At 42.6% G+C, this 12,576-nt stretch overlaps 1 protein-coding gene across 4 annotated transcripts in view; it reads left to right on the top strand.

Moving 5' to 3' along the window:
* LOC121613550 (ankyrin-3-like) overlaps positions 1-11,791 on the top strand; it is a 128,072-nt gene extending 116,281 nt beyond the window's left edge. For 3 of the 4 annotated variants that reach the window (XM_041946995.1, XM_041946997.1, XM_041946996.1), the window contains 8 exons: positions 1,005-1,148; positions 4,176-5,667; positions 5,871-6,033; positions 6,337-6,417; positions 6,795-6,878; positions 6,991-7,104; positions 8,153-8,244; positions 10,081-11,791. In XM_041946995.1, coding sequence (XP_041802929.1) covers positions 1,005-1,148; positions 4,176-5,667; positions 5,871-6,033; positions 6,337-6,417; positions 6,795-6,878; positions 6,991-7,104; positions 8,153-8,224 — 2,150 coding nt within the window. In that variant the 3' untranslated portion in view covers positions 8,225-8,244; positions 10,081-11,791. Of the gene's footprint in view, positions 1-1,004; positions 1,160-4,175; positions 5,668-5,870; positions 6,034-6,336; positions 6,418-6,794; positions 6,879-6,990; positions 7,105-8,152; positions 8,245-10,080 lie in introns of those variants that run through there. The other variant, XM_041946998.1, reaches the window with a different exon arrangement.
* Positions 11,792-12,576: the final 785 nt, after the last annotated feature.

Raw genomic sequence — 12,576 nt, forward strand, 5'->3', positions numbered from 1 at the left:
AGGGATGTAGTATCTACTGAAGTTAGCATACTAACCAACAAGCTCAGCCTGTGCTCTTTAATAGTACCACTCTGTACCTCAAGAGGCAATAGTCCAGTAGGATAGCTCCCTTTAGTTTCAGCTGGGAGATGCAAGTGGCGAGTTTGCTAAATTTCAAAGGCTGTCTCAGCTTTTTTCGTCAAATGGATCAACAAAATAATCTCAAAAAATGTCTTTTCCTGAGCAAAGACAAGCTAAATAGCCAAGAAAACTGATCTTAAAACACACTTCAATCAAACTCAACAGAAACAAAAGAAAATTCACCGAAACTGTTTTGTCTTTTCGATGCAAAAATCAACAACTTGAAATAAACCCTTTATTCGCTGAGTTAAATGTGAAAATATTCCAGCTCTACAAGCTGCTGAAGACCAGCCTTCCTCTCACTCCTCTCCCATTTCACGGCTTGTCTGTCCTCGCCTCGGTCGTCCAGTCTTGGTCGTCCCTGGAGTCACAGTCCTGGTTCTGTTGCCGACGGTGTTGACACCAACACTCCCCCGGTGCACCGAGCTCTTGGTCAGGCCAGACTCCAGTCAGCTAAAAAGGCCACTAGCAGAACAGCTAACTGACTAATGACAGCTAGTAGCTAAAGCCAAAGACAGTTACAGCAAAGAGTGGAGTGGGCAGCAAATAGCTATTTGTTTGGAGTGACCTTCGACAGGTGGTCATATCTTATATGTTGCATCTTGAGTGAATTTCTCCATTGTGAGATCAATAAAGTCTGATCTAATCTAATCTAATCTTTAAGGCTAAGAAATGTATCGCCTTGAGAAGACGAACTTCTAATGATAGCTCATTCAAGTAAAGTTTACAAATCTTGAAGGACCACTTTAGAATCTGGAACATGTTTAAATTTGAGAACAGCCTTATTGTGATTATTGCCCCTTGCAAGAACAAAATGAAAATCAGTTACATTGTGCTTACTTTTCAAAATATACATAATATTTTAATTCTCTTTTTTCCCTCAGCGGATGCCTTAACTGCAGTGCTGACCAAAGTCAATCGGATGGATATTGTGACTTTGCTGGAGGGCCCAATATTTGACTATGGTAACATTTCAGGCACGAGATGTTTTGCCGATGATAACGCTGTTTTCCGGGATCAGGCTGATGGTAAAGTTTAGCTCTGTCTAGCTGACCTCTTACCTCTCCCTGCTACCTTTTGTTGTGCTAGTGCATGGATCACATACGTATAGTCCTAATGCAAACCTCTAGAGAAGATGATTTACAGTCAGATTTGGATTTTGTTTGGACAACTGGCTCCGACTGTTCCCCAAGTGCATTCCTCATTTCTCTGTTTTACAGTTTATGTGCCATTGAAATAATTGTTATTCTACTTTAAACTTCAATCTTTCTTGTTTTCCAAATTAAATTATAACCAGAGGTGGAAGAAGTACTCAGATCTTGTACTTACGTTAAAAGTAGCAATACCACAGTGTAGAAATACTGTTACAAATAAGAGTCATGCATTTAAATTTTAACTGAAGTAAGACAAGCATCAAAATGTACTTACAATAAGTAAGTAAAAGTAAAATAAGTAAAAGTACTTATTATGCAGAATGGAATATTTCAGAGTAATGTATGATATATCATTGGATTATAATTATTTTTGCATTAATGTGCTCATCACTTTAATGTTGAAGCTGGTAAAGGTGGGTTTACTATTTTATATAGTTTATCTGCTGGATAGCTTGTGAATTCCCCCCCAGTGATCAATACATTTTTAACTTAATCTATAATATTACATGATTCTATTTTGTATTATTGAACTAAATCTGCAAAGTAGCTAGTAATTTAAGTTGTCAAATAAGTGTAGTGATGTAAAAAGCACAATATTTGCCGCTAAATTGAAGTGTAGCAGAAGCATAAAGTAGCAGAAAATGGAAATACTTAAGTAAAGTTCCTCAAATATTACATAAGTAAAGTACTTAGTTACTTCCCACCACTGATTATAGACATGTTTTAATAGCACTTTAACACTTGCACTGATTTGAATTGGCTTCTGTTGAATTAACCACCATTTTAATTTTAAATCAGTTCTTGCTCAATGTGAATGCTCGTCTACAAATCACAATAGTGTATCCAGTTGTCACAAATGAGTAATATCCGCTGTTTAAATCCCATTCTAAGTGCATGCTGCATACTGCATACTGCTTTAAGTGTTTTTTTCATTATGTCCGAGTTGAGTAGAAATGATATAACCCTGTAGAGTCTGCTTTCCTCTGTTGATTTAGTTTAGTTCTCCTAGTTCTCCTCCAGTTCCTCTGAGCCTTCCTAGGATAGATGAGAGAATCTCTTCCTCTGTGAAACCAGACTGCCTCCTCCTCCTCCTCCTCCTCCTCCTGACTCCCATCACCTCCACACAGCAGCATCCCATGCTGATAACAGCACATAACAGCTCTTAACGAACAAATTAAGAGTCATGTGTTGCTGATATCTACGTGTGCCCTCTCCTTATTCATCCCTCAAGTGCCTCCTCCTCCTCAACACACCCCTCAGTCATGTTATTCATTCATTGTCTTGTTGTGCACGCATGTTTCACATTTAACAGTCTTTCATGTATTCTGGGTCCCTCATTCTCCAGTTCACGTTTTGTTTCTCTTCTGCATATATCTTGCCTTATTCCTTTCCCATAGTTTGCATAATTATCCCTTTAACTCCCAGAAGCAATGAAGCTGCCTTTATCCTGCAGACACCCAGCCCCTTCTTTCCAACGCTGACCCCAACACCTCCACCCACTCCCCTCACAACCGCTACAGCACTTCACTGCCGTCCCTTTTCCTCACGCCGCTCTCCAAGTTATGAGTCCTCCATTTCACTCAAAGACTTGGCGCCTCCAGCGCCATTTAAACCGTCACACTTTGAGTTCCTCTCCCCTCCTTCCCCATGCGTCATCGCTCAGTGCCCCCCTGCTGACCCTCGTCAATCCCCTGCCTTCCCATTCTCGCCCCACCCGTCCTCCCCGATCCCCCTCATCACCTCACCTTTACCTTTCTCATCTGCTGCAAACTCTCCGCCACCCATTCCTTCTTCAGCTACATCCGTCCCGACCTCTCCCACCTCTGCCCCTACCTCCCCAACATTCACCTCGCTGACTCCAAACCCTTCACAAGCAGAACCAAACACCTCCCCTCTGACATTATCCGGGTCTACCTCCCCTTCCGTTACTGCAACCACACCCACCAACCTCACCTCTGTTCCGCCCTCTGTTGGCCCTAATCAATCTGAATCCATCACCATACCTGTTTCTCCAATCCCCTCCTCACCCTCAGGCAGGGCCTCACCTTCCATCACGGCCTCTCCAAGCAAAGAGTCCTTAGTGACCCAGCTGGCCTCCTCCTCCCGCCCCGTCTCCCCTCTCTCCTTGTCTGCTCTCCCTCTCGTCTCTCCCTCTGGGTCCCGTTGTCCTAGCCCCAGTCCTTCCTCCCCTCCTCTCCGCTCCCTGTCTCCTTGTCCTGTTTGCCAGTGTTCTTGTGCTCCCTCCATCCCTCCACCTCCTACTCAAACCCGCAATGACCCTTCCACAATGGAAATATTAATTTAGCACGCTCCATCCCTTATCTTGTTCCTCCTCCTCCCCTGTTCCATCTCACATCTCTCATCTGTCAACTTTCTCATGTGAGCATGCAACAGAACACCCTGACGAACATTAATATCTTACACTCATCCCACCCTACATGAATAGTAATGAATATGGCCTTATGTCACTAACGTGTCCCACTTTCCATCTCTTACCTCACCACAACTGTTGAATGAACACACTGAAAATCAGCTTCTGATAAACATGACTATGCTTTTATGATCACTCTCAATTTGAATGTTCATCTTTATATATCTTGAATATTATTTTTGTGTTGAATATGACATTTTCAGACATATACAGTAAAACGTACTGTGTGTATTTATTACATTTTACGGCATATGTTTGACACTGGTTTGTCATTCTGCCATTATAAGTGACATGTCACCATCTCGGCGAGTGGTTGTCTGGGTACATGCTTTACACTTCAGCCTTTTTCATTGTCCACGTCACACGGTGTGTGTTAGGGTGTGTGTGTGTGTGTGTTTGCGGTGTGTTGTGTTCTTTTGTGGCATGCTTCGGTGTGTCTGTCTCTACATTTGTCATCCTGTCACCTACAGATTATCAGAGCATTCTAGCGGAGCTGCAGTCCCCCGCCGCATTGCATTCTAACCCCCACTTCCTGGAGCCCGAACTCCCCGTCACTCCCAACCCTTCCCTTGCCCACCACCAACACCACCATTACCCAGAACCAGACACCCCTTTACTGGCTGACTCCCAGCCTCAACCTCTGCCCTGGAGCCCGGAGACAGAGCCTGGTAGCGGAGAGCCAGAGAGCCCTCCTAGGAGCCCCCCCAGACCCTGTGAGCTTGCCCTGTCCGTCCCTGCCTTTGAACTCCCCGATCCTGTCCCCTCTAAGGTCAGAAAGCCCCACATCGCTCTGAACGACCAGCTGCTTTTAAGCGAGGAGGAGGACAGGTCCTGTCAAGAAATGGAGCTGAGCCACAAGCCCAAGTCACACTCCCTCCCCGCCATGTGCGAGTTAGACATTGACATGGCTTACTCCACATCGTCCCCTTCACTCTCATCAGTATCATCCATTACCCCTTCATCGCCTGACAGAGCACAAATGGGAGATGGAGGGGCGCAGATGGGCGCTCCTAATGGAGCACAGGAAGATGTAGGTTTGAAAGGAGGTGAAAGGGAAGTGACAGAAGAAACAGAGAAGGTTGTTGAGGTGGTTGCAGCAGAGATAGCAGAGGGAAATGCATTAGTGGAAAAGTGGGTAGAGCAGGACTTGATTAAGAATGTAGAGAGAAAATGTGAGATGATAACAAAAGATAGGTCTAAGTTGGCAGAAGAAAATAACATTTTGGAGGAACAGAAGGAGAGATCTGCAGAGGAAGAGAAAGATGTGACAAATGAGCAGCTCGTCCTTATTCAAGATGATAATAAGGAGGCAGCCTGTGAGGTGGAGGAGGTAAGAGATGTGCAGAATCTGTCGGAAGAAGATCATAATCTCATAGAAGTTTGGCATGAAGCAGGAAAAGACAGTAGAACAGAAGCAGATACCATGAAAGAGTGTATTGATGAAACACCTGAGGGTCAAAAAGTTGATGGGAACAGTGAGGGAAGGGTCTACCAGGGTGACAGACTGGGTGACACAGATGGAGATCTGCATCTTAATGACGAGGAAGAGTTGTGTGGCAGGGAAAGAGATATTTGCGGGACATCAGAAGGGGACGAGGCAGCCGAGGACCAGGCTGTAGCTCGACTCTCCCCTCAGGCCTGGGTCGAGGCACTTGAGGAGCGTCAGCCCAGTGATTCTGGATCCAATGAGGAAGAGGAGGAGGGAGGCGGAGACAGAGAAATCACAGAAGAGGCATTAGGATCTCTGTTGGAGGAGGTGAAGAAAGAAGAAGGCTCAGAGGAGGCGGAGGAGGATGAAGAGATGACCAAGGCCAGTGTTGAGGAGATTCTTGATCAGGTTGAACAGGCAGAAAAAGACGTGTGTTCACTTTCAGGTTGGCACAGTGATTCATCCAGCGTCAATGTGGAACCACCAACACCCGGCCGCAGTGTCAGCTCCGACCTCCTAGACAGGCGGGAAAGGTAAAAGTATTAGACAACTGAAGGCTTCCAACAGAATCCCTTAAAAATATATTGGGTCTCCCAGTTTTTTTGAACAACCTGTATTCAAAAATCTGCCACTTTCTTTGTGCATCTTCTCCAGAAAACATTACAGATTATCTGTTTGTCAGCTCTTTACATTGTGCGGCAACTACAGGCCTAATTCTGTGCTTCTTATCCAACAGCCAAGAGAACTCTAGCGACTCCATCACTTCCTCATCTAGGGGAGAATCAGGGAGGTCCCGGCAGAACGGCGACAACTCAAAGCACTCACCTCAGGACGGCTCATCAGAATCATCGAACGGCAGAAAGGAAGAGGGAGCACTAGTGTCGGAGAAAAAAGTACAGGTAATGTTTAGAGCAATAATAATTAATGAAATCAAACACAATGACCCTAAACAGTAAGTTAAACAGTGTAGAATATGAAGCACTGTATTGCATTGTGATTCTGTTATTGCAGGTGAAACACTGAAAGAAACATACATTTTCAGTGTTTTATTCCAGGTTTCTGTGCCAACCATGGAGCTGAAGTAGATAAAGGACATCAACGAAATGTCTCAACTAACACATTTTCTATCCTATACATGTGCTTCTGTCTCCTCCTGACTCCCTGTGTGTGTGTGTGTGATGACTTTCTGATACCCTCCTCAGCAGCGGGTTAGTGTAGATTCTGGTTCAGAGGAAGAACAGACTGTAACCACCCGAATCTTCAGACGACGTCTCATTTTGAAGGTACCCTGAAAGCCTGGAGCAGAAGCTGGGCTGGGCCGTGGTTTGGTTTGGTTTGGTTTGGTTTGGTCTGGTTTGGTTTGGTTTAGACTGGTCAGTCTGGTGTGCATTGTAGTGGTACTGCTTGGTGTCCTGATAGCTCTGCTCTCTTTGTCTGTTCATAGATGTGTTTGTGTTCACGACTGTGACAGTTCATGGTACCTCGTACCATGGTGTTTACATCGCTGGTCGAAGACTAACCTAGTGCTCAGCCTCTTTCTGACATGCAGATTCTCTCTTGGGGTGCAGTTTCTGTGTGGTGATGGTGAAGGATTGTTTTATCATGTTTGAATCAGCCAGCTCTGAGCCTTTATTCATGTGCTAACCGCCAACGTTTGCAGGGAGAACAAGCGAAGAATATCCCAGGCGAGTCTATGACAGAGGAACACTACATGGACCACGATGGTAACCTCATCAGTCGAAAAGTAACGTATAACTTCATTTCCCATCCAGATCTGAAATAAAGCGGAGAGCAGCACAATGTTTTTAAAAAAGCAGACACCATCAGATCTTTTCCTCCTCTGTCGACTCGAGCAGGTAATCAGGAAGGTTATTCGGCGGGTGTCTACTCCCACGCCAGAAAACCAAGGAGGCGACATGTGGCACCGAGACCTTCAGCACAGTCCCATTCTGCAGGAAGACTTGTCAGAGGTTGGCATGAAGATTGGCTTTAATGTTGTTCCTGGAGAACATTGGTGGGAGGTTCATAGCTACTGCAAAAGTTAGGCTTAAAGCTGCACTTGGCAAGACTTAGAAGACACCTGTTTGATCAACCTAAATCACAAAGTGAGGATGTAACAAAAAACAACATTGTGTCTGATCTAAATGAGAAGCCTGCTCAACCCTGTGAGACCCAGCAGCAGGTTCATCGTTAAGAAGTCATAGTGTGTGGTCAAGCATTGTTCAGACTTACAGCATTTTAAGATTAAGGCGGGAAACATGTCATGACCAAGTGCCAGAAAAAATGCTACACACACGCTGCAAACTCTGAAGCTTATTCAGGTGGAAGGTTGAGAGGGAAAAAGAGGGTGAAGGAGGTAAAGAAAGACATGCACAGCTCACTGATAACACACAGACCTCAGAGTTCCAACTGCTGTTTGTGTGCAGCTTTAAGTCAAAAATGTTTTCCTCCAGCCGGCGGTGGAGGGGAATTTTTGATTAACACTGGATGAACTGGTTTGGGATAACTGTCATTATCTCTTATCTTCCCTCAAAAACACAAAAAAAAGCGAAAGCCATTTGAAGTGTGTACTTGTGCATGTTGTGTTTTGACACTCTGTGGTGTCTGTTGTGTTTGCATAACAAAGGGGATGCTGACTGTGCACCTGACTGTGTGGTTTTAGTGTTCTTTTTAAGTGTTTAACTGATTACTCAACAGTATGACTAATGAGCACCATGACTCTGCTGTGAAAATACAGTCTGCCTCTTTTGTTTCTAACTCTTTCATAATAACAGAATTTTTCTTCTTCCAGGTGTCTGGTTGGTGTGTTTTTTTTCCCTTCGGTCCTAATTCTATTCCAAACGATCAAGCTACGACTAACATTTGCTAGTTTCAGATTTCTGTGTGGACTTTTGCTTTCTTCTTTGTCTCAGTTTGCTGTTTCAGGTTTGTGTGTTCGCTTGCAGCTTGTTTTTCTCCTATGAGAAGTTAAGAATGCCACCTCTCACCTGCACTTCTGTGTGTGTCTGTGTTTTCCAGCAGGGCCAGGGGTCAAGGAATAGCAGGCGAAAGGATGATAGAAGATCAGGGGATAAAAAGCTCCACTCATAGGGATGGTCTTGCTCCACCAGGTGCGGTAGCTTCCTGTCTTTCACTGTAACACTGTCTTTGTTGTCTACGTGGGTGCATCTGTGTGCAGTATGTATCTGTGCATTATTGTCCTCTGTATCTCTGAATGCTGCATTCTTTTCCACATGATTACATTCATGCAGTGCTCCACTGCTCCATCCCAGCTGCAGCACCATCGCCCTCTTTACTGCATTCTGTTTAGCTGTGTTTCGCGCTGCTCTGCTCAATTCTACTGCAATCAGCTATTCTCTCATCAACTGTTCTCTTCTTTCTCTGCTTTGCACTTGATTCGCTTTAGTTGTACTTTATTTTGTACTCAACACATCAATGACTCTCTACTCTCTCCTTAAAAGGAAAAAAAAACATTTCGGCAAATATGCTCATTCGCTTTGCTGCTTTCTTGAATCCCTTTAAACAGTGAATATGCTGCACATAAGTGTTGGACAGTTGGATCACCTGTTCATGTGTTCGTTTTTACAGCACAAAACTCCACCTAAAACTACAAAAAAAAACATTGCCATGTTTGTGTTTGTCTATTTTTTTTTAACCAAACAAGATATCTGGTGTTAATTAGTGAGATATAGAGGTGCTGGTAGTTTATTTTTTAACTCTGGTTAGAGCCAAGCTAGCTGCTTCCCTCTGTATGCTAATGGCCTCCTGGCTCCAGCTCTGTACCTAATCCACATGCATGAGAATGGTATTGATCTTCTCGTCTAACTCTTGGCAAAAAAAGCAAACAAGCATTTTCCAAAATGTGAAACAATTCCTTTGATTTCCCCCTCTCCAGAGAGTTGCTCTGTCACACAGACTCAGAAGTGCACACGGCTGACTGGTTATCCTCTGGCAACATTTCTGCCCTGAGTGTGTGTGAATAGGGAACAGGGCCGATGGTGACGATACACACCTCAGCATTATATTGCCCCACTGATACCCTCCATTGCCAGTTTTTGTCCACTAAATCCCCAGCTCACAATAGCATTGTAGCATCCAAAAAGAGGTTGTTATCCCACTGGCCAGACTGTTGATCCCTACTGCTGTTCACCCTTATGTTATGTTTGCAGTGAATCATTCCATCTGTACAAAACTGACTTACAAATAATATGGCTCTACAATGAAGTCTGGCAAAGAGTTTCCATGGTAACAGAGGTCACCATAACAACGCACGGACCATCAGGTCTTGTTAACATGCTGTCATTTTGTCACACAAAGGAATGGGAGCTCGTGACAGTTTTTTGCCCTTTAAAAAGTGTTTTCACACATAGAACAATCGTCTTTTATGAGCAAAAGGTTGCACCCTCTGAAGTTAATTTAGTTTGTAACGTAAGAAAGTATTTCCTTTAAACAGGGTTCCTACAAAGGTTTTGCAAGAAAATGCTTAATTTTAACTTATTTTTTCAAGGTTAGGAATATGCTTGAATTCAAATATAGTCCTTGAAAAGGGCTTGATTTTCAACATAATCTGTGTTTTATCTACACAATCACTCATATGAACCAAAACTCGATTTGAAATGAAACAATCCTGTCTTCTAAGTCTTCTGCTGATCACTCACCTTGGAAATGAGCAATACTTAATCATAACACATGCAGTTATGGTTAATATGAACAGATGGTAAAATAAGCACAGGGATAATATGCATTGATCGCTGTAGGTATAAAGGGATTCAGTGAGCTTATTTTTCGCAAGTGCATTTATAGTAACAATTTAGAGAAAATTGAAAATTTTTGCTTTAGGTATCTTGAAAGTGCTTCATTATTCCAGGCAGATGTAATCTATAATCTTATTTAACAGTCACATTGAATGTGCTACAATATGTGACGTGCTATTCTCTGTCTTCCAGGAACCAAGTTCAATGTTTCCTGGAATGAAGTGTTCAGAAGACTTGAGAGTTCCTGTGTGAGGACTTCAGGCAAGGGTCCGGTCTGCAACTATCCGCTTCAAACAAATGGTCTTCACATGAGAGGAGGCGACCCTTCTGACTAACGCATGAGCATGAAAAACTCACCTCCTGTCAATCAAAGGACTGGGAGGTTTCTCACTTTCTGACTGTGGTGGACCCGTGGACAATGATTCTGCTTCCCGTTTTGTGTGAGACGATACGTGCCATCGGTCCACTGGTGTTTGTGAGAGCTTTTTGAGGAGCGTCGTTTGCTGTGAAAACGAAAGTGACTCCCTTACCGACAACCACACAAGTGCAAACTGTGACCAAAGATGGCACAAGAGCTCAATCCACATGGTGGGTGGAAAGAATGAAGTAGACACAATAACACACAAAAAAATCTAATGGAACACTTCTGATCCAACTTCAACACTCGCCTTATAGTTTTTTTCTTGAACCCATTGTTGTCAGGATGTAAATTGTTTTGGGATTTTTTCTTTCTTCCTTTTTAAAACTTAAACTAACACAAAAGCTTTTTTTCTGTATATAAAATTACAATGTGTAAAAATCTTAAAAAAGGGGAAAGTTACTGGTCGAGAAGGCACTGAGGAGAGTAACCTTTTCAAGTGCTTTCAAAAATTAATTAAACAGTTCCACTTTTAAAGATTTGAGTGTAACTTCACGGGTTCTTGTATAATTAATTATTAGAGCAGGTATAATGTTTGTACATGAAAAAAAGAGCTGGTTTGATTTTAACAGAAGACATTTCCAGAAAAATCAAATTTCAGTAATTCCCAAAGTGGGAATGGATCTAATCCTACAAAAAGCAGCCTTTCAGAGTTCTCATATTTTCATGCATGCTGTTCACATTATTTTAAGTACAATTTTTACAAGTTTGCAAACACTGTATTCAAATGACAAATAAAACCCTTTATCTGTGTACACATATAGCCCTAACATTTGTCACCAATTTTATATTTTAAATTGAAAAGGGATGCCATTAATACATCTATCATGTTGGGGTGAGGATGAAAAAAAGTTCTATAGCTTCTCGAGGGTGTGATGTCTCGTCTGTCTATGTGAAACTGGAGGGCAGCTTCTGCTACAAGGATGAAATAATCTGAATGTAAATGCTAGTAGGCTGGCTCGCTGTAAAATTATAACTGTATTGTGCGTATTGGCTATAAGGTGTAGGAGTCTCTGTGCACTGTTAGACTGTTTGTAATCATTTTAGCAGTGTGTCAATTTGGTTTTCTAACGGCTGCTGTGGTATTTAAGGAAAACTGGGGCATTTCATTTTGGATTTTTTGGTGAAGTATTTCCTTAATTTACAACCTACTCACATTAAGGACACATAAAGACATTATTTGATTGTAGCTCTAAATAGCATATTGTATGACAAAAACACTGGATGGTCAAAAACAATTATTTAAGCATTAAATAAATTGTGTTTAACTCTGAAACTGTGTGATCTTTTTAGGCTTGAGAGTCTGTATATGCAGTGTCGAATAGAATTGTTTTCACTAGCTCATTGGCATTTTTTTTCTTTACATTAGGAATTATCTTTGTATTGGTTTTCATTAGATGCCCATGTAGTTCAAGTGTGGTGTTCTACTGGTGCGATGGCTCAGTATGCTGATGTCTATGCTGTGGACATGAAAACTATGTAACTTTTGGGGGGGGGGGGTTGGGCGGGGTTAAAGGAAGTCAGGTAGGGTGCTGTACCACATCCCCTTATACTACTATGTCAATCAGGGGGTAGAGGATCCTTTGATATGGTTGAACTATCAATTTTGTCAATTTTGTTTGATATGTGTTTTCACCTGAGCAGATTTTTTGATGTACAATTCTTACTAACAGAGTGAAGCCATTGAAATGTAACTATTCTAGCACTTTGGTTATTCAAGGTCTTTTAGAGGCTATAGCAGCAATGATGCCACCACAAATGTTTCAGACGTCTTTAAAAAAAATCTCCCTAAAAATAAAAAAAAATAAAAATGCATTGATTTCGCAATATAATTGTCTCTGTTCTTGTCTTTGTGTCCTTGAACATCTTTTATTATGTAAGCAATGTAATGAAAGCGGGGTAGTTATGTCATAAGAGACACCGCCCTTCAACCAGAATCACGTGCTTCTCACCCGCCAAAGTGTCCTTGAGCAAAATTCTCCAGGGCTGCTTGTTTATGTTCTTGGACCACACTGGGGGGAAAGCCAACAAGAGCTCCCCATGAGGATACAGCTGATTTCTGCTGAATAAGTAATTAATGGAATGCATTCACACAGCACTTTTATCTAAAGCGCTTTGCAATTTGCCTCTTTCACACAAACAGACACTCAGAAATTTGGGGCTCAGTGTGTTTCCTAAGGACACTTTGATATCTGGACAGGAGGAGTTGGGAATTTAACCACCAACCCTGTTTAGTAGACAACCCACGCTACCCTGAGCGAGAGCCGCAC

The sequence above is a fragment of the Chelmon rostratus genome, chromosome 11, assembly GCF_017976325.1.
Source record: "Chelmon rostratus isolate fCheRos1 chromosome 11, fCheRos1.pri, whole genome shotgun sequence".
NCBI classification, from domain to species: Eukaryota; Metazoa; Chordata; class Actinopteri; order Chaetodontiformes; family Chaetodontidae; genus Chelmon; species Chelmon rostratus.